General features: G+C 44.9%; 1 protein-coding gene and 1 long non-coding RNA gene across 2 annotated transcripts in view; one reads left to right on the top strand and one right to left on the bottom strand.

Moving 5' to 3' along the window:
• THSD7A (thrombospondin type 1 domain containing 7A) overlaps positions 1–21,987 on the bottom strand; it is a 537,615-nt gene that overhangs the window by 66,594 nt on the left and 449,034 nt on the right. Inside the window, exons 11-14 of the mRNA XM_056518919.1 lie at positions 17,469–17,700; positions 15,668–15,783; positions 10,212–10,344; positions 2,649–2,752 (exon numbers count right to left, since the gene is read on the bottom strand). Coding sequence (XP_056374894.1) covers positions 2,649–2,752; positions 10,212–10,344; positions 15,668–15,783; positions 17,469–17,700 — 585 coding nt within the window. The remainder of the gene's footprint in view (positions 1–2,648; positions 2,753–10,211; positions 10,345–15,667; positions 15,784–17,468; positions 17,701–21,987) is intronic.
• Positions 12,661–15,799, top strand: LOC130272915 (uncharacterized). Its single transcript, XR_008843788.1, has 3 exons — positions 12,661–12,773; positions 13,019–13,108; positions 15,679–15,799. It is a non-coding gene; the product is annotated as an uncharacterized LOC130272915 (long non-coding RNA).

The raw sequence follows: 21,987 nt of genomic DNA, 5'->3' as shown, positions 1-21,987 counted from the left end.
GAATTTAATTGTGAGCTGTAATCTGTATTACACAACGGCTTGTAGATTTTAATGGAATTTTAGTAAAGCAATTACTTCCCATAATTATACTCAGCTACAAGATATTTCCTACCAGATATAATTGTAGCAGGTTTCCCAGCTTCTCTACATAGCAACAAGCCAAAAATTACCTGCACTTCAGGGGAAGTGGTACAGGGAGGATGCCAGTGCATAGAATACTGGGCAATAAAATGGTGCCATTGTGAACAAAGGCTTAGTTTTAAATACAGTAATTGTAAAGCCATTGTATCTGTCTAGAATGCACAATATACTAACTTTAGGGGTTAATACAATGATTTGATTGCTCATCTACATCCCAAATCCGAACATAATGCAGTACCAAAGATATTGAAGACAGAACCTTCAATGTTCTCTTGCTATATACATCTATTAGGGCATTTAATAAAGTAGAGCCATGAAAAGTTTTGCCCCCGAGGAACCAGGCTTTAAAATCTGCCCCTGAGCAACCAAGCTATGAGATCCACTCTGAGGAACTAAGCTATGAAATCTGCCCCCAAGAAACCTGGCTATGAGATCTGCCACTGAGAAACAAGGTAATGAGATCTGCCCCTGAGAAACAAGGTAATGAGATCTGCTCTTGAGGAACCAGGCTATGAGATCTGCCCCTGAGGAACAAGGTAATGAGATCTGCTCTTGAGGAACCAGGCTATGAGATCTGCCCCTGAGGAACAAGGTAATGAGATCTGCTCCTGAGGAACAAGGCTATGAGATCCACCCCTGAGGAACAAGGTAAAGAGATCTGCTCCTGAGGAACCAGGCTATGAGATCTGCCCCTGAGAAACAAAGTAATGAGATCAGCTCCTGAGGAACCAGGCTATGAGATCCACCCCTGAGGAACAAGGTAAGGAGATCTACTCCTGAGGACCAGGCTATGAGATCCACCCCTGAGGAACAAAGTAATGAGGTCTGCTCCTGAGGAACCAGGCTATGAGATCCACCCCTGAGGAACAAGGTAATGAGATCTTCTCCTGAGGAACCAGGCTATGAGAGCCGCCTCTGAGGAACAAGGTAACAAGATCCACCCCTACGGCCATGTATTTTTCCTTACTAGAGAACCTTTAGAATAAATAGTGCATTGGTGTAGCTGGTTGAAGGGAGGATATATTAATTCTCAAAAGTGGTACATATGCTATGAGAGCTGACGTGAAAAATAGATTGAGCTCCAGTAATCTCAATGTCCACCTATTAGCTATAGCTGCAATTTAACCCTCATTCAACCCTTCAACATTAATTGCAGACATCGAGTTTAGATGTTGAGACAATCTTCAGATAATATGTAATACTTTATATTTTGTGTTTTCATATGTGATTCTAGTAGCAGAGAAATCTCCAATTATTGTTTTCTTCAGTCATCTTAACACCAATTAGCAGTTTAAGATATTTTTGGTCCATCATAAAGGACCAAGATATATGTTGGACTGTTTGATAGAGATAACTTTGGACTGCACCTACCCATCTCCAACTTGTATCCAACGTATACAACAGACCACCAATAGACAACACCGCGGATGGGCTAACCCTCATTCAACCCAACAGCAGTACACTCTAATAGCCCCTATGGACCTAGAAGTTTCTAGATATGCTACATGTGAATATTTCCTCTGCCTTCAACTTCCTCTTTCCGTGTGCACCTAATAAGGACGACATCTGCCCATGAGGACCCGGGTCATCCATGTATTGCTCCTTCCTCATTGGGGGGAACCTTTGAACTAGATAATGTAAAGATGGGACAAAGCTAGAGGGAGGGAAGCCTGATTGTCAAGGGGAGAGGGCAACCTGTGCTCCAATATTTAAATGGGTACTCCCGCCCTAAGACATCTTATCTGCCTGATCGCAAAGGTCCCGCCCCAATCTTTCATGCAGCACCCCACTATCATCAGCCTCTGGAGCGAACATAACTCGGGGTCTGATGAATCGCGATCACTGGGGACGGAGTATCGTTCCGCCCCCTGAATGCAAGCTTATGGGAGGGGGCACGGTGGCTGTCACGCCCCCTCCCATAAGCTTGCATTGAGGAGGTGGAGCGTGATGTCACACGGGGGCAGAACCGTGACATCACGATACTCCGACCACGTGATCATGATTCAACAGACCCGAAGCAAGGTTTGCTCTGGAGGCTAATGATAGTGGGGTGCTGCATGAAAGATTGCGGGGGTCCCCAGCGGCGGGACCCCCGCGATCAGGCATCTGATCCCTCATCCTTTGGATAGGGTATAAGATGTCTTAGGGCTGAAGAACCCCTTTAAGTTAAAGCTCTCCAAGAGGGACAGTCCTTTCTGAATCTGATCCATAAACTTACATGTATAAATTAACTATATTTCTGCAGAATGTGTCTGTTTAGCTCCTCATTGCTAGAACAATTGTTAGTCAAGAAGCTCTACTATGGTAAACATTTTCTTATTGTTAGTTCACCAGGACCATCATATAACCAAGGTGGCCATTGACTCCAAGCCTAAAAAGGTTGTCTGTAATGAGACAACCCCTTAAGATGGTCCCTCTGGGCCATCTGAAGCCTATAGCTATATACTAAATCCCATAAACCAATTTTAAAAATATCAAAGTAAACAACAACAATGATAAGAATTCACCTCTTGCTTGAAGTCCAGGTCCGCACGTCTCGTAGGCTCCGGGGCTGTCTTGTCTGACGTACCAAGGAACCAGCTGGCATCTTCTCCATTTATGAGTTTTCCACCTATGGGCGAGACATTTGTAAGAGACAGAGACTGTAAATCACGACTGTCAGACGCCTTCAATCTCTCCAGCCATGATAATTTACTCTGTAGCATTTACACATGTGCTTCTTCATTTACTTGGCAGGAGCAGCGGGGGCTCTCTTAATGAAATACCCTCGCTCTATAACCAGCTCAAGCCATCTGGATTAAACACATGGACCAGGGGAACCCAGGCATAGAAAATTAGGGTTTTTTCTGCCGCCGAGGCCGTCAAGGAGAAGAACTAAGGATTTCATAATGGCCCCGATCTGGCTCTGATTTGCTGGCATCGTTTTTAAAGCAGATGTTTTGATTTCCCAGAGGTGTCGGGGAATTTCGGACGGCTTTATACCACTAGTTTAAGCCATTGGGGACATCAGACGGAATGATCTGATTGTGGATTTTTCTAACGTCTCGTATTGAACAAGACTGCGAGATGATGGAACGTCATATTAGGAGAGGTTGTGGGGCGCCCCAGGGCTCTGATTGTAAGCTAGACAAAGGGCTGGGAAGAATGTCAGCTTTTTGCCTGATAGAAGTTTCTGAAATGTTTTGTTATTTTATAAGATTTATCAACACAACGCAATACCTTAACCCCTTAAGGACTCAGCCCATTTTGGCCTTAAAGGGGCACTCCCACCATAGACATCTTATCCCCTATCCAAAGGATAGGGGATAAGATGTCTGATCGTGGGGGTCCCGCTGCTGGGGACCCCCGCATTATTGCTTGCGGCACCCAGCTGTGTTCTCACCGGAACCACTGGAGGGTCTTAGTCGCGACTCTGGGAACGGAAGTCCGTAATGTCAGGACTCCGCCCCCGTGTGACGTCACGCCCGTCCCCTCAATGCAAGTCTATGGGAGGGGGCATGACGGCCGTCACGCCCCCTCCCATAGACGTGCATTGAGGGGACGGGTGTGACGTCACACGGGGGCGGAGTCCTGACGTCACGGACTTCCGTTCCCGGAGTCGCGACTCAGACCCTCCAGCTGTTCCGGTTCCTAGGGTGGGAGTACTCCTTTAAGGACCAGGCCAATTTTGGTTTTTGCACTTTCGTGTTTTCCTCCTCCCCTTTTAAACATCCACAAGGGCTTGTTTTTTGCGTCACCAATCATACTTTGTAATGACATCACTTACTTTATAACATAATCTGCGGCGAAACAAAAAACGTATTTGAGGGGTAAAATAAAGTTAAAAAAAAAGCCATTATGTAACATTTGGGGCTTCCGTTTCTACGCAGTGCACTTTTCAGTAAAAATGACACCATATCTTTATTCTGTAGGTCCATACGGTTACAAGGATACCCAATTTATATACCGTAGGTTTTATTTTATTTTACTACCGTACTACATGCACCAAAATTAGTATATTTTAAATTGTCATCTTCTGACCCCTATAACTTTTTTATTTTTTCGCTTACGGGGCTATATAGGGCTAATTTTTTGTGCAGTGATCTGTAGTTTTTATCAGTACCATTTTTGTTTTGATGGGTCTTGTGATCGCTTTTTATTCATGGTATATGAAGTGACCAAAAAGTTTAAGTAATCTTATATTTTAATAGTTCGGATATTTATGCACAAGGCGATACCACATATGATTATGTTTATTTTTTGTTACATTATTTTATTTAACAAATGGGTAATGGGGGGGGGGGGTGATTCAAACCTTTTAGGGGAGGGGCTTATTCACACTCATTAACTTTTTTTTAGTCCTCATAGGGGGCTATACCATGCAATCTTTAGAATGCATACACTGATCAATATTGCTCCATAGCATAGCATTGATCAGTGTTATCGGTGCTCTGCTGCTTCAGCCTGCAGAGGCTGGCTGGGAGCATCACACCACCGACTGGATGGCGAGGAGGCAGGTAAGGGCCCTCCCGCCGTCCTCTTGGCTGATCGAGACACTGTGATTTTACAGCGATGGTCCCAATTTGGTCCGCTTAGCTGCTGGGATCATTTTTTTACCATTTGAGATGCTGCAATCAACGTCTAAAGGGTTAATGCCGGACATTGGCCAAATCGGTGATGTCCAGCATTAACCCTGGGTCCTGCTGATAGCAACAACAGACCCATCGGGTTTGAAGCATGCTCAGCTCGTGAGTACACTTCAAACAGTGGTAACTACCTGGATGCAAGGGCATACCCATATGCCCTGCATCCTGAATGGGTTTATATCATCTATTTATATAAAACTCAACGTATGTATGTGTGTATATATGTATGTATCTAATGTATGTTCCAGGATATATAAAATAGAGTTTAGGGATGTCTTGATACCAACAATTTCTGCAACCTGAGAGTAAAACAGCGGAACAGTTAAATCATACTTTACCATGGCATTGGTCTGGCAGAGGGATCTTTAAAACTCTTGGCCAATCTCTGCAGCTTTGCATTAGGAATTTATGTCTCTGATTCATGAGTATGGCTAAAAATTTATGCCTGCCATATCAGCTAAAATAGGTAAGCACAAGGCATATGCAAGAACCTTTACATAATTTTCTAACAATTGCCTATGCTGCACTATATAAACAACAACAAAAATTCCCAGAGTGCTTCTTTAAAGGGGTATTCCAGGTTTATACATCTTATCCCCTATCCACCCTTTAATTGGGTTGATTTGGTAGCATGCACATGGATTTCTGCAAGTTTATTAACCGTCTGACTGTTCTCCAGATCCCTAGCCTCCACATACGCCAATAAAAAATCCAATAAAAAGCAAAAGATGCCCCTTACTGAAGACTGAAAAAAAGCCCCTCTGCCACTTAAGAGTCAGCTCCTTCCCGAGCCCAGGCAAGATGGCAGAAGGAGGGAGACGGGCGCTCCAATTACGGCAGCCGCAGAGCCCGGAGATGTGTTTTGTTGTGTCTGTCATCCATTGTCTCTCTATATTTTCTATCCACCTTGTAAGAAAACCTTCCCGTCTTCCAAGGTAATGAAGAATTTCCAGCCAGAAAGCCGCCTATGGTTTATCCTTCAACTATTTTTCTTTTTTTTTTTTTGCAGGAATCTCGGCTAATGTGCCCAAAACTACAACTCAGTAATGACTTCTCGGCTGTTGCTGACTCCTTTGATGTTCTTGACTGTGACTGATGTGACACAGCCGGGGCGGTTTATGAGGCGCAAAAGTGCAAATCTGCAGATTAAATGCTCCTTTGTGCTGCTCTCCTGCACGTTTATTCAGTGTAAAGCCGGCTGTAGACATACCATAATTGCTGCCGACTGTGGCGTATGGGTGGGGGAGGAGAGAGAAAGGGGGTGACAATGAAAATAAATAGGAAAAAATCCAACCTTGCCATCTCATGTTCCCTCAGATCAGAAAACTAATGGGACTGTCAGCACCCATAGACGGGAGGACTGGGTGCACCCAATAAACATTAGTGACCTCTAAAGGAGCAGGACTCTCATTCACTGAACTGGTCATCTGCCAGGTCAATCTGGTCCACCAACATTTCGGGATTTTTCAGTTACTCCATTGGAATAGAACAGGGAAAAATTCCAATCCCGGACTGTTGGTGGCCTTGAGGACTAACACTGGCCATACACATAAACATGAATTGGTCGGACCCATCAATTTGGGCAGGAGCAGCTAACGCTCTAATGTGATTAAGTGTCCTCCTTCCCAACTGGCCGATGTTGGGGGAAAGAATTGGGCATCTGTATTTTGCCTAACTGTTCCCTTTGTTCTCGTGGAGATAAACCAATGGCAGATGAGTCTGGTGGAGGCTTACCCCTCTTCTCTATTCAGAATGCATGAACGTGACTGTTGGAAACTACAGTTTTATACAAGAAGCATGGGACACATACTGCAGCAGTGATGTATGCATTACTATGGCTGACAATGTGGTGATGGCACTACTATTAGAGGTCTACTATACCTATATTACTACTACTGTACACTAATGGGACTGAAATAGAGGCAGAATGAGGACTGGCACTACTAAAACTGAGGTAGTATTAGTACTGGCACTACTTTACACTACAGGGACTGGCAGTATTGTAGGGGTAGTTTTAGGGCTGTAACTACTGTACACTACACGGACGAGCACTATTGTAGAGGTGGTATTAGGTCTGGCCCTACAGTACTCTATAAGGAAAGGCACTACTATAGATGTCATATTAGGTCTGTCACTACTGTAGAGGTCATATTAGGTCAGGCACTACTGTAGAGGTCGTATTAGGTCTGGCACTACTGTAGAGGTCATATTAGGTCTGGCACTACTGTAGAGGTCATATTAGGTCTGGTACTACTGTAGATGTCATATTAGGTCTGGCACTACTGTAGAGGTCATATTAGGTCTGGCACTACTGTAGAGGTCATATTAGGTCTGGCACTACTGTAGAGGTCATATTAGGTCTGGCACTACTGTAGAGGTCATATTAGGTCTGTCACTACTGTAGAGGTCATATTAGGTCTGTCACTACTGTAGATGTCATATTAGGTCTGTCACTACTGTAGAGGTCATATTAGGTCTGTCACTACTGTAGAGGTCATATTAGGTCTGGCACTACTGTAGAGGTCATATTAGGTCTGGTACTACTGTAGATGTCATATTAGGTCTGGCACTACTGTAGAGGTCATATTAGGCCTGGCACTACTGTAGATGTCATATTAGGTCTGGCACTACTGTACATTACAGGGAATGGCAGTATTGTAGAGGGAGTATTAGGTCAGGTGACCTGATGAAGAGGGGTCACGCCCTTTAAAAAGCATTGTCCCGCATTTTTATAGAGAATAAAACATATTCATTTATTTATTATACTGGCTTCTGCTACTGGAATAGGGAAGAGCCATGGTTACCACCTCACCAAATATCCATCTTTGCCTTGTCCGGAGTACACCTTTAGTGTAGGTATTAGGTCAGGCACTATTGCACTCTACCAACTTGCACGCACGCTACGATCAGATTAAGGTTCCGACTGAGTGTGTTGTGAGTGACATCACTATGGTATCCTCAGCAGTCCACAAGGCTCTCGACGTACGTTTCGGAAGTCTCGGCTTCCTTCGTCTGGATCAACCGTACTATCTACAGGTCAGTTTGTAACTTGTGTGTATAATACAGCGCTTACTAATCAATTATTTTTCAGTATATTACTTTCTACACAGTGTGCATCCATAGGGGAGCACATTTATAGTAAAGCAGCAGTACAATCACACATCAAACCAGACCCATCCAGCGCTAGTGATCTTTTTTTATTCTCTAATTTACAAGTCTGTTTAACCTTCTGGCACCAGTTGATTAAAAAAAAAAAAAAAAAAAAGTTTTCCACCGGAATACCCCTTTAAGCCTCAGACTACTGTACACTACAGGGACTGGCACTACTGTAGAGATAGTATGCGGTCTAGCACTACTGTACTTTTCTGGGACTAGTACTATTGTAGAGATATCATTAAGATGAGTTAGTATTGGGCTGGCACTACTGTACACTACTGGTACTAGCACTATGGTAGAGGTAGCAATGGAATGGGTACTACTGCATATCACTGAGACTGGCACTACTGTAGAGGTGGTATTGGGACTGCTACTACTGTACACTATTAGATATGGAACTACTTTAGAGGTGGTATGGGGACTAGTACTACTGTAAACTACTGGAACTCGCACAACTGTAGAGGAAGGATTATAATTGGCACTATTTTATACTACAGAGACTGGCACTATCATATACTAGAGGGACTACCACTACTGTAGAGGTGTTATTAGGACTGGCACTATCATAAACTAGAGGGACTAGCACTACTGTAGAGGTGTTATTAGGACTGGCACTATCATATACTAGAGGGACTAGCACTACTGTAGAGGTGTTATTAGGACTGGCACTATCATATACTAGAGGGACTAGCACTACTGTAGAGGTGTTATTAGGACTGGCACTATTGTAGTGGTGGTATTGGGACTGGTACTACTGCATACTACAGGGGCTGGCACTACTGTGAAGGTGGTATTAGGACTGGCACTATTGTACACTATAAGAACTGGTATTGTGACTGGTACTACTGTATACTATTGGGACTAGCACAACTGTAGAGGTAGTATTAGGATTGGCACTACTGTACACTACAGGGACTGGAACTACAGTAGAGGTAGTATTAGGATTGGCACTACTGTACAATACAGGGACTGGCACTATTGTGGAGGTAGTAGTAAGACTGGCACTATTGTACACTACAAGAACTGGTATTGTGACTGGCACTACTGTACACTACAGGGACTGGCACTACTGTACACTACAGGGACTGACACTACTGTAGAATGATATTACTGTACAGCCAGTCACATGTGTATGGACCCTTATTTGGGCACTAACATATGGATGACACAGTTAAAAACAGTAGATAATTGTCACGATTCGGCAGGCTGGAGGTGGATCCTCTGTGCCAGAGAGGGATTGGCGTGGACCGTGTCGGTGGACTGGTTCTAAGTTGCTACTGGTATTCACCAGAGCTCGCCGCAAAGCGGGATGGTCTTGCAGCGGCGGTAGCAACCAGGTCGTATCCACCGGCAACGGCTCAACCTCTCTGACTGCTGAGATAAGCGCGGTACAAGGGAGTAGACAAGAGCAAGGTCGGACGTAGCAGAAGGTCAGGGCAGGCAGCAAGGATCGTAGTCAGGGGCAACGGCAGGAGGTCTGGAACACAGGCTAGGAACACACAAGGAAACGCTTTCACTGGCACAATGGCAACAAGATCCGGCAAGGAAGTGCAGGGGAAGTGAGGTATAAGTAGGGAAGTGCACAGGTGAAGGTACTGATTAAAACCTCATGCGCCAATCAGTGGCGCACCGGCCCTAAGGAGCGGGGCCACGCGCGCCGGGACAGCACAGACGGGGAACGGGTCTGGTAAGCGAGTCGGGATGCGCATCGCGAGCGGGCGCGTCCCGCATCGGGAATCGCATCCCGGCTGGGAACATTATCGCAGCGCACCCGGTCAGCAGGTCTGACCGGGGCGCTGCGAATAGGAGAACGCTGTGAGCGCTCCGGAGAGGAGCGGGGACCCGGAGCGCTCGGCGTAACAATAATTCTATCTCATGATATAATCATCAGAACTTTCCGGATACAGTTGCCAGAAAACATTTCCCATCAGCCCTTTATCTTCCTCATTAGAAGTTCTATCCAATAAAAGACTCAACCTGACTACAGAGAAATCCTATAAAATACAGCAGAACACTGAACCCTGTGACACTCACCAGGCAGAGAAAATCTATATATTAAATAAAGAAAATAAAATATTTACTCAGCAGAATCCTGGGACAGAAATGTAATAAAGACTCAATCAATGTTCTCTGGGCCTGAGCAGACGCTGAGTGGTAATGACAGGGCCTGACAGTCCAGACATGGACAACCTGGAAATCATCTTCCCAAGGTGACAAAATCAGATTTAATGAGTGGAAAGAGCTGCAGCCGGGCTCCGAAAATCTGTGCGCAACGCGGGGTTATCTCACCTGTAAGTGTGACAGGCGGTGGGTGGCTCACACTCGTTCTCTTCATGTAATGTGTCAGGACAGTCACGGCCTCCATAGGACGGGTACTGAATAATGACACGGTGACGGGTCTGCTTCTTCACAGGAGCCACGCCTGAGTATACAAGGAGGCCATGATTATTATAGGAGAGAAACATAAAATGTACCCAAAATACAAGGAGGCCATCATTATTATAGAGAAGAAACATAAAATGTACCCAAAATACAAGGAGGCCATGATTATTATAGGAGAGAAACATAAAATGTACCCAAAATACAAGGAGGCCATCATTATTATAGAGAAGAAACATAAAATGTACCCAAAATACAAGGAGGCCATGATTATTATAGGAGAGAAACATAAAATGTACCCAAAATACAAGGAGGCCATCATTATTATAGAGAACAAACATAAAATGTACCCAAAATACAAGAAGGCCATCATTATTATAAATGTACACAAGATGAAATGTAACCAAAATACAAGAAGGTCATGATTATTATAAATGTACACAAGATACAAGGAGGCCATGATTATTATAAATGTACACAAGATTAAATATAACCAAAATAGAAGGAGGCCATCATTATTATAGGAGAGAAACATAAAATGTACCCAAAATAGAAGGAGGCCATCATTATTATAAATGTACACAAGATACAAGGAGGCCATGATTATTATAAATGTACACAAGATTAAATGTACCCGAAATACAAGAAGGTCATCATTATTATAAATGTACACAAGATAAAATGTACCCGGAATACAAGGTCATTATTATTATAAATGTACCCAAAATACAAGAATACAATCATTACTATAGAGAAAAAAACATACAATATACCCAAAATACAAAAACATCATCAATGCTATAAAGAATGAACATAAAATATACCCAAAATACAAGAAGGCCAAGATGATAGACAGATAGAAAGATAGATAAGTTCAACAAAAAGGACCGCACTCCCGGGGTGTCCGCGGGTGCAAGCTGGTCGGGCCCAGGTGAAGAGCCCCCACAAACAGGTAGCAAAGCAAAACAGCAGCACTCCGACTTAGATGAAAGCGTGTCAGGCTTTATTCATCAGATGCCAGTGGCACGCTTTCATCTAAGTCGGAGTGCTGCTGTTTTGCTTTGCTAGAAAGATAGATAGATAGATGATAGAAAGATAGAGAGACAAATAGATATGAGATAAATAGATAGATAGATATGAGATAGATAGATAGATAAATAGATAGATATGAGAGAGATAGATAGATAGATAGATAGATAAGAGATAGATATGAGCTAGATGATAGATAGATATATAGATATAGATAGATGATAGATATGAGATAGATAGAGGATAGATATGAGATAGATATGAGATAGATACATATGAGATAGATAGATATGAGATAGATAGATAGATAGTAGTGTTGAGCGGCATAGGCCATATTCGAATTCGCGAATATTCGCAAATATATGGACGAATATTCGTCATATATTCGCTAAATTTGCATATTCATAATATTCTCGTATTATTTTCGCGTATGCGAAAATTTACATATGCGAAAATTATCATATACAAAAATTAGCATAATCGAAAATTCGCATATGCAAAAATTCGCACTCCATTCTCACACAGTAGTATTAGAGCCTTCTTTACACCACACAAGCTGGAAGCAGAGAGGGATGATCACTGTGATGTGTACTGTGAAAAAACAAAAACAAAAAAAAAACTAATATTCGTAATTACGAATATATAGTGCTATATTCGCGAATATTAGCGAATTCGCGAATATGCGATATTCACGAATAAAATTTGCATTGCGAATATTCATGAGCAACACTAATAGATAGATAGAAAGATAGATAGATATGAGATAGATAGATATGAGATAGATAGATAGATAGATATGAGATAGATAGATAGATATGAGATAGATATATATATGAGATAGATAGATATGAGATAGATAGATATGAGATAGATAGATATGAGATAGATAGATATGAGATAGATAGATAGATATGAGATAGATATATATATGAGATAGATAAATATGAGATAGATAGATATGAGATAGATATATATATGAGATAGATAGATATGAGATAGATAGATATGAAATAGATAGATCTGAGATAGATATGGGATAGATAGATAGATAGATATGGGATAGATAGATATGAGATAGATAGATAGATATGAGATAGATAGATATGAGATAGATAGATATGAGATAGATAGATATGAGATAGATAGATAGATAGATAGATAGATAGATAGATAGATATGAGATAGATAGATAGATATGAGATAGATAGATATGAGATAGATAAATGTGACATATTTCCCTATCGCCTGTATTTTCATTACAGTCATTTTTGCTGAACACTTCGTCCATTTCTTCCCATTACAGGTCTGTACAGTGATCGCTCATCTCTCAGGCTGCAGAACATGACAGGAATCATTTTTCCGAAAATTAGGATTCCAGTAAAAATCCTCATCTCTATAGCCGACTCCCCAGTGCATAGAAACATCCTCAACATCCTGATGGCGGTAGTATAATAATTCAGTGGTAACATGGCGTTATAGGGCTTATAGGACATGGTACTGTGGGTATTGTTCCTGGGGACCCCAAATCACCCTCTACGTTAGTAGGGGGGGGGGGGGCGTTACTGAGCCTGTTCTCCTTGGATCTCTGCTTCTCTATTTCTCTGAACGCAGGGGATCCTGGAGTTTCTTCTATTGTTCTTCAATGTGCAGATTATAATGTGTTGTACATGGTTTACACCGCCCCTCAGGCCATGAAACGTCACCATGAGGATACTTTGGTAACCGATAGGTTCTCATCTTCCCACCTTCTGCCCTCTATGTTGCCTCCTCTGCTGACGGTAAGTCGCCCTAATAACATTTACCAACACAAAACTCCAATTTCCTCTGTGGGATTCGCATGGGGGGGGGGGAGCAGAGGAATTAATTACACCGCGTGTCATAACACACAACGCAACACATCGCCGTCTTTTCTGGAATTCGAGGTAAGAGACGCGGTGTCAAGGAAATGCGTTCATTTATAATCGCCCTAAGCTTTCTTCTTGTAATGTAGGACACAATATAAGAGATGTCTAGGGTGCACTTTGGAGGAATCCCTTTTGTTAGGCAGATCAGCCCGGAAATAGGCAATTACAGAGATATTTACATAGTATATGCATAAAGTATCCTAATAACAGCGCCACATAACGCCAAAATAATACTGCTATTCAATTAATATTAGGATGAAGACTACCGGAGATTCCACCTTTAGCAGGGGCAGCGGATGTGCTCCATGTTTACTCACACCAAAGGTCATGGCAATAGGTCTGTCAGAACCAAACTTCGTCAATTTGGGCAGGACAATAGCAAGAATTGCACCAAAAAGGGGTGAAAAGAAAAACAGAAAAAAGGACCGACAATCGGCGCCCCGTGTATTACCCCGAGATATAAGTGGGAGGTGTGAGGAATGGGGGATGACCCCACGGGGCTTATGGATGGCCCCTCACCTCACAGTGGAAAGTAACAGGCATATAAACCCTATTTTAAGGGGCACCAATGATGGTGCGTCGCTGCTCAGCCAGTGGGTAGCAGGAATCGACCCAGGTCGTCTACTACAAAGGGGTGAAGTCCCACAAAAAAAAATGCCCATTTCAGTTCAGCTTGGGGCATTCCTGTTGGGAAGGGGTGCTTAAATTTTCAATTTTTGCCTATTTATACCTTGACAAGTCTGTTTTCCACTCTGGCTACAGTATGCAGCTGTCGGGATATGCTAAGAGTTGTAGCCATAACAAGTAGAGAGCCACAGGTTGGGAGCCATAATGCTCCAAATTGAAAGTTCCAAAGCAAACTAAAATTAGTCAGAACCTTCCAATGTTCAAACTATAAGAACCCCCCCCCCCCAGTAAGGACCCCCCAGTTGTTGGGCATGTGCAACTAGAAAGATGCTTGTTTGGCATGGATAAAGATCAAAGATTTTGGAGCTGGCGCCGGGAACTCGTGATGTCACACCCCGCCCCCTCATGATGTCACACCCCGCCCCCTCAATGCAAGTCTATGGGAGGGGGCGTGACGGCTGTCACGCCCCCTCCCATAGACTTGCATTGAGGGGGCGGGGCTATGATGTCACCAGCTCCCTGTGCCGGCTCCAGCGTTCAGAACAGTTCGTTCCAAATGCTGAGCAGCGGAGTACCCCTTTAAGATTGAGGATCTCCACAATAGATCATTCTAATGGAGACATCTAGGCCAGAGGTCCATAAAACGGTTCTCAAGGCCCAACAACAACTCAGGATTTCTCCCTGTTCTATTCCAATGGAGTAACTGAAAAAAACAGAACATGGGTTGGGGAGTCAAAGCCTTCAAGTTCTCAAACATCTAGAACAACCTGTTGGACATAAGAACACTCTACGGTTGGCCATAGACATTAAGGAGGAGATTTATCAAAATCTGTCCAAAGGAAAAGTTGACCAGTTGCCCATAGCAACCAATCAGATCGCTTCTTTCATTTCTAAATAGGCCTGGGAAAAATGAAAGAAGCAATCTGATTGGTTGCTATGGGCAACTGGTCAACTTTTCCTTTGCACAGGGTTTGATAATCTCCCCCTAAATGTATATTGTTACAGTGGCCATACATTTTCAATAGCTGTTCGGCCAAAGGTTATCTTTCCCTCCCCCCCCCTCCCCCCATACACATGATACACATGAGTGTTTGTCACGGCCAAACATTCATGTTCCCTTTACAGGGAGGGGAGGGTAAGTCACCGCCAGACAGCTCTGGACCATCGGTTATCCCTCCTTGAACGATAGTGTCAGGAATTGAAAATCCAACATTCACAAACCTTCTCTCCACCGACATCATCTGTCATTGGGTAGTCAGGAGGCAGCCATAGACCATAGCCAAGAAGACCCAAGCTGGCACGATCGACTAACGTTAGGCTATAGTGTATGTGAGCTATAACAACTGCAAACTACACCCCTTCCCCTTTTTTAGGAGGATATGTTGCCTTTAGAGGGAAATGGATCAGTGACTTCTAGACATCTCTGGCACTTTTCATTCTTGGTTTGACCAACAAAAAACATGACAGGGTGGGTCTATAGTTACCCATAGACAATTTTATTGGATTACCCCACCAGTTGGTCTATGTATGTCCACCATTACCTTTCCCCAAAGTTTTTTAAGGCCTCCATATTCTCATATTAAATAATGTATGGCAACATGCTAGCAAAATCCTCAACAGGCTGCAGTCCAATCAGATCTACTGGGCGGCCAAACACAGACACTTATAACGTAAATATCGCCATACAGAGTATCACCAAATCGTGTATTCCAAAGCTGTCATCTTGGGGAGTGTTGAGACATGAGTAAGGATAAACTTGTACTAAGCATGTACTTGGCATTCGATGAGTCTTCTTCTCTATCTTACCTTCTTGACAGGTGGTAGGGCACGGAGTCCAGTCACTATATGGGGTGACAAGACAGTCTTTTCGGCATGGCAGCAAGCATGGCCTCATTGTCTCCGGGCGAAGACTTTCAGGACATCTAAACAACAAAAAATGAACAAAAACATTCACCTTAGTACATGTGATTTCGTGAAGGTCTATGGTTCTTTTTGCATCCATTGCTTATTCTTTTTTTTTACACTAGATGATGCTGACTATGAGAGTTCTGTAGGGTGAGATAGACAGGCTAGAATAAGGCAATACAGAATATCGAGTGAAACGTCTTACCATGACCAATATCATTACCATGACCCCAAAATTAGGGCAACCGTTCAACCTGACCTCATAGACCAGAGGTCCCCAAACCAGTCCTCAAGTCCACCAACAGTCCAGGATTCAAAATTGTTCACTGTCGTAGTCCAGTAAAGTAACTAAAAAACCTATGTTGGTGGGCCTTAAAGGGGTATTCCGCCCCTAGACATCTTATCCCCTATACTTTGGATAGGGGATAAGATGTCTGGTTGCGGGGGTCCCTCAGCTGGGGACCCCCGCGATCTCAGCTGCGGCAACCCAGACATTCAGCGCATGGAGCGAACTTCGCTCCTTGCCGGGTGACTGGCGATGCGGGACGGAGGCTCATGACATCATGAGCAGGGCGTGGCCGTGATGTCACGAGCTACCAGCGCTGCACCCAACGCTCTAAACTAATGCTGGGTGCAGCAGGGAGATCGTGGGGGTCCCCAGCGACGGGACCCCCGCAATCAGACATCTTATCCCCTTTAAGGACTGGTTGGGGACCACTGCTGTATGTAAATCTATCATACATGTCATACAAGTCCTAATAACCCTAAAAGGAAATCCTGCTTGTATTACTGGGTGAAGCTATGGAACCCTCTTAGCTCTGGTAGAGCCTGGCATCTGCTCAAGTTTGATTGGTGCTGATGTCAGACTCTCTACATTGAAATACTGTGCCATTAAAAAAAATTAGGATAGAGCAAGCATTAGGTATAGGACATTGGCACCCTTGCCAAATTTTTTAAAATTCAATATCGGGACACTAGAAATATCCCTAAAATACCTGGGAACACCCCAAAAAATGTCCACTTATGGTACGGTTTGCTTGAACCCCACCCCTTTTGTAGCCCAATTTATGGAATAGTCCCTCCAAAATCAGGACTGTTTGCAATTATGGTCTACCCAACCAGTGGTTTGACAGGCATCTTTTCTTGACTCATCATGGAACCCCCAAGGCCCAGTGGGCTCTGGCGTCTGGACAGGTTTGTCTCATACCAAGGCTAGGCTCTGTACAGTATATAGATATACTATAAAATCAAAAAGTTTATACAGGGGAACCATTAGGTATACAGTTTGTGGGTCAAAAGGTCACAGAGTCACAGGCCCCCTAGGCTTGACAAGCATCTTTATTTGATTTGCCATGGAACCCCCAAGGCCCAGTGGGCTCCGGGTCTTTGCAGGTTTATTTAATGCTGTACATGAATATAGTGTAAAATCATAGACAGGGCAAGCATTAGATATATGTGGGCAAATGGGTTATAGAGTCACAGTAGGTCTCCTGTATACAACCTTTAACACAACAAACATAAACCCAGGTCACCATGGGCCTCCCAAGCCCCCGTGGGCTCTGGGCTCTGCATAGATCCATCTGTTTTTACCTGCAAACTCACACAGAGGTTGTCGCCCAGTTCCCCTACACTTTTATAATGACAAGTCTGCCCATTTATACAGTGGTAGTGCTGCCACCCATTCCTGGATAAGGATCCTTACTTTTTAGGTCCAACTTGTCCAACATTGACTCTAACACAGATGACTTTCCTGGTCTGCATCCCAAGCGCACACGCAGCCTCACCATTCCAACTGGAAGAGTTAAAGACGGAGACAGAAAGATCTTCGGTGCACTGGCCCCAGGGGCCCGTGTGCCAATGATATACCGTACAGGGGTGCTCGTTGCAGCTGCGGATCTCTTGAAGAGCGTTACTTTCCGGGCATTGAACACCTCCTGCAACAAGAAGAGGAGATGGAAGTCAAGGAGATGACACTGGGAAGAAGGACTCCAGAGGATAACACGAAGCGGCTGTGTACAGCACTGCATGATGGGTAATGGCACAAAAAAGGAAAAATTACATGGAGAATATTTTATTATTCTGCGTTCAACTCTTCCTAAATTAACTGAGAGAAGAGGCTGATAATGAGATTATTGATAGAGGATTCCAGGCGTCCCCGGATCTCTGCACAGCGGCCATCGGCTGCCATTAAAGTAATCATCAATCTCCTCCAGGATTCATTGTGGAGCTGAACCGGACAAGTGATGGTACAGAAAGGTTACCGCGAAATCCACAGGGGGAACTACTGTCAGTCAGCCTGACCGGGCCCGCTTATTCAGCTGTATGATGTGTGTACTCTGTATAATGACTGTTTAATCTGTTTATCTCATATCTATCTATCTATCTATCTATCTCATATCTATCTATCTATCTATCTTCCTATCTATCTCTCTATCTAGCTTCCTATCTATCTATCTATCTATCTAGTAGAGTGAAGAAGATGGGCAGCACAAACAAGAAGTATTAGTGGTGCAGGCTGGATGACTTGGTCAAAAGTCCAATAAATTCCATAGAGAGAAACAGCAGCACTCCAATGTCAGTGAAAAAAATGTGTAGCTTTATTCAACCAAACATCAAGGATAGCGACGTTTCAGCCGTCTCACATGGCCATTGGCTTGACAATGGCCGTGTGAGACGGCTGAAACGTCGCTATCTCATATCTATCTGTCTATCTATCTCATATCTATCTCATATCTATCTGTATATCTATCTATCTATCTATCTATCTGTCTATCTCATATCTATCTATCTCTCTATCTCATATCTATCTATCTTTCTATCTCATACCTATCTATCTATCTATCTATCTATCTATCTATCTCATATCTATCTAATATCTATTGTTACGCCGAGCGCTCCGGGTCCCCGCTCCTCCCCGGAGCTCTTGCAACATCCTCGCAACTGCAGCGCCCCGGTCAGATCTGCTGACCGGGTGCGCTGCGATTCCTCTCCCAGCCGGGATGCGATTCGCGATGCGGGTGGCGCCCGCTCGCGATGCGCACCCCGGCTCCCGTACCTGACTCGCTCTCTGTCGGTCCTGTCCCGGCGCGCGCGGCCCCGCTCCCTAGGGCGCGCGCGTGCCGGGTCTCTGCGATTTAAAGGGCCACTGCGCCGCTGATTGGCGCAGTTGGTTCAATTAGTGTGTTCACCTGTGCACTCCCTATTTATACCTCACTTCCCCTGCACTCCCTCGCCGGATCTTGTTGCCATTGTGCCAGTGAAAGCGTTTCCTTGTGTGTTCCTAGCCTGTGTTCCAGACCTCCTGCCGTTGCCCCTGACTACGATCCTTGCTGCCTGCCCCGACCTTCTGCTACGTCCGACCTTACTCCTGTCTACTCCCTTGTACCGCGCCTATCTTCAGCAGTCAGAGAGGTTGAGCCGTTGCTAGTGGATACGACCTGGTTACTACCGCCGCTGCAAGACCATCCCGCTTTGCGGCGGGCTCTGGTGAATACCAGTAGTAACTTAGAACCGGTCCACTAGCACGGTCCACGCCAATCCCTCTCTGGCACAGAGGATCCACCTCCTGCCAGCCGCACCGTGACAGTAGATCCGGCCATGGATCCCGCTGAAGTTCCACTGCCAGCTGTCGCCGACCTCACCACGGTGGTTGCCCAGCAGTCGCAACAGATAGCGCAACAAGGCCACCAGCTGTCTCAACTGACCGTGATGCTACAGCAACTACTACCACAGCTTCAGCAATCATCTCCTCCGCCAGCTCCTGCACCTCCTCCGCAGCGAGTGGCCGCTCCCGGCCTACGACTATCCTTGCCGGATAAATTTGATGGGGACTCTAAGTTTTGCCGTGGCTTTCTTTCACAATGTTCCCTGCACTTGGAGATGATGTCGGACCAGTTTCCCACTGAAAGGTCTAAGGTGGCTTTCGTAGTCAGCCTTCTGTCTGGGAAAGCTCTGTCATGGGCCACACCGCTCTGGGACCGCATTGACCCCGTCACTGCCTCTGTACACTCCTTCTTCTCGGAAATTCGAAGTGTCTTTGAGGAACCTGCCCGAGCCTCTTCTGCTGAGACTGCCCTGCTGAACCTGGTCCAGGGTAATTCTTCCGTTGGCGAGTACGCCATCCAATTCCGTACTCTTGCTTCCGAATTATCCTGGAATAATGAGGCCCTCTGCGCGACCTTTAAAAAAGGCCTATCCAGCAACATTAAAGATGTTCTGGCCGCACGAGAAATTCCTGCTAACCTGCATGAACTCATTCATCTAGCCACTCGCATTGACATGCGTTTTTCCGAAAGGCGTCAGGAACTCCGCCAGGATATGGACTTTGTTCGCACGAGGCGTTTTTTCTCCCCGGCTCCTCTCTCCTCTGGTCCTCTGCAATCCGTTCCTGTGCCTCCCGCCGTGGAGGCTATGCAAGTTGACCGGTCTCGCTTGACACCTCAAGAGAGGACACGACGCCGCATGGAGAATCTTTGCCTGTACTGTGCCGGTACCGAACACTTCCTGAAGGATTGTCCTAACCGTCCTCCCCGCCTGGAAAGACGTACGCTGACTCCGCACAAAGGTGAGACAGTTCTTGATGTCAACTCTGCTTCTCCACGCCTTACTGTGCCTGTGCGGATATCTGCCTCTACCTTCTCCTTCTCTACTATGGCCTTCTTGGATTCCGGATCTGCAGGAAATTTTATTTTGGCCTCTCTCATCAACAGGTTCAACATCCCGGTGACCAGTCTCGCCAGACCCCTCTACATCAATTGCGTTAACAATGAAAGATTGGACTGTACCGTGCGTTACCGCACGGAACCCCTCCTAATGTGCATCGGACCTCATCACGAAAAAATTGAGTTTTTGGTCCTCTCCAATTGCACTTCCGAAATTCTCCTTGGACTATCGTGGCTTCAACGCCATTCCCCAACCCTTGATTGGTCCACAGGAGAGATCAAGAGCTGGGGTATTTCTTGTCTCAAGGACTGTCTTAAACCGGTTCCCAGTACTCCCTGCCGTGACCCTGTGGTTCCTCCTGTAACCGGTCTCCCTAAGGCTTATATGGACTATGCTGACGTATTTTGCAAAAAGCAAGCTGAGACTTTACCTCCTCACAGGCCTTATGACTGTCCTATTGACCTCCTCCCGGGCACTACTCCACCCCGGGGCAGAATTTATCCTCTGTCCGCCTCAGAGACTCTTGCTATGTCTGAATACATCCAGGAAAATTTAAAAAAGGGGTTTATCCGCAAATCCTCCTCTCCTGCCGGAGCTGGATTTTTCTATGTGTCCAAAAAAGATGGCTCCCTACGTCCTTGCATTGACTACCGCGGACTTAATAAAATCACGGTAAAGAACCGCTACCCCCTACCTCTTATCTCAGAACTCTTTGATCGCCTTCAAGGTGCCCACATCTTTACCAAACTGGACTTAAGAGGTGCTTATAATCTCATCCGCATCAGGGAGGGGGACGAATGGAAAACCGCATTTAACACCAGAGATGGTCACTTTGAGTATCTGGTCATGCCCTTTGGCCTGTGCAACGCCCCTGCTGTCTTCCAAGACTTTGTTAATGAAATTTTTCGTGATCTTTTATATTCCTGTGTTGTTGTGTATCTGGACGATATTCTGATTTTTTCTGCCAACTTAGAAGAACACCGCCAGCATGTCCGCATGGTTCTTCAGAGACTTCGAGACAATCAACTTTATGCCAAAATGGAGAAATGTCTGTTTGAATGTCAATCTCTTCCTTTCCTAGGATACTTGGTCTCTGGCCAGGGACTACAAATGGACCCAGATAAACTCTCTGCCGTCTTAGATTGGCCACGCCCCTCCGGACTCCGTGCCATCCAACGTTTTTTGGGGTTCGCCAATTATTACAGACAATTCATTCCACATTTTTCCACTATTGTGGCTCCTATCGTGGCTTTAACCAAGAAGAATGCCAATCCTAAGTCCTGGTCTCCCCAAGCGGAAGACGCATTTAAACGGCTCAAGTCTGCCTTTTCTTCTGCTCCCGTGCTCTCCAGACCTGACCCATCTAAACCCTACCTATTGGAGGTTGATGCCTCCTCAGTGGGAGCTGGAGCGGTCCTTCTACAAAAAAACTCTTCCGGGCATGCTGTTACTTGTGGTTTTTTTTCTAGGACCTTCTCTCCGGCGGAGAGGAACTACTCCATCGGGGATCGAGAACTACTGGCCATTAAATTGGCACTTGAAGAATGGAGGCATCTTCT

The sequence above is a fragment of the Hyla sarda genome, chromosome 5 (genome assembly GCF_029499605.1).
Source record: "Hyla sarda isolate aHylSar1 chromosome 5, aHylSar1.hap1, whole genome shotgun sequence".
In the NCBI taxonomy this organism is placed as follows: Eukaryota; Metazoa; Chordata; class Amphibia; order Anura; family Hylidae; genus Hyla; species Hyla sarda.
This window is presented reverse-complemented; position numbering and strand designations above follow the sequence as displayed.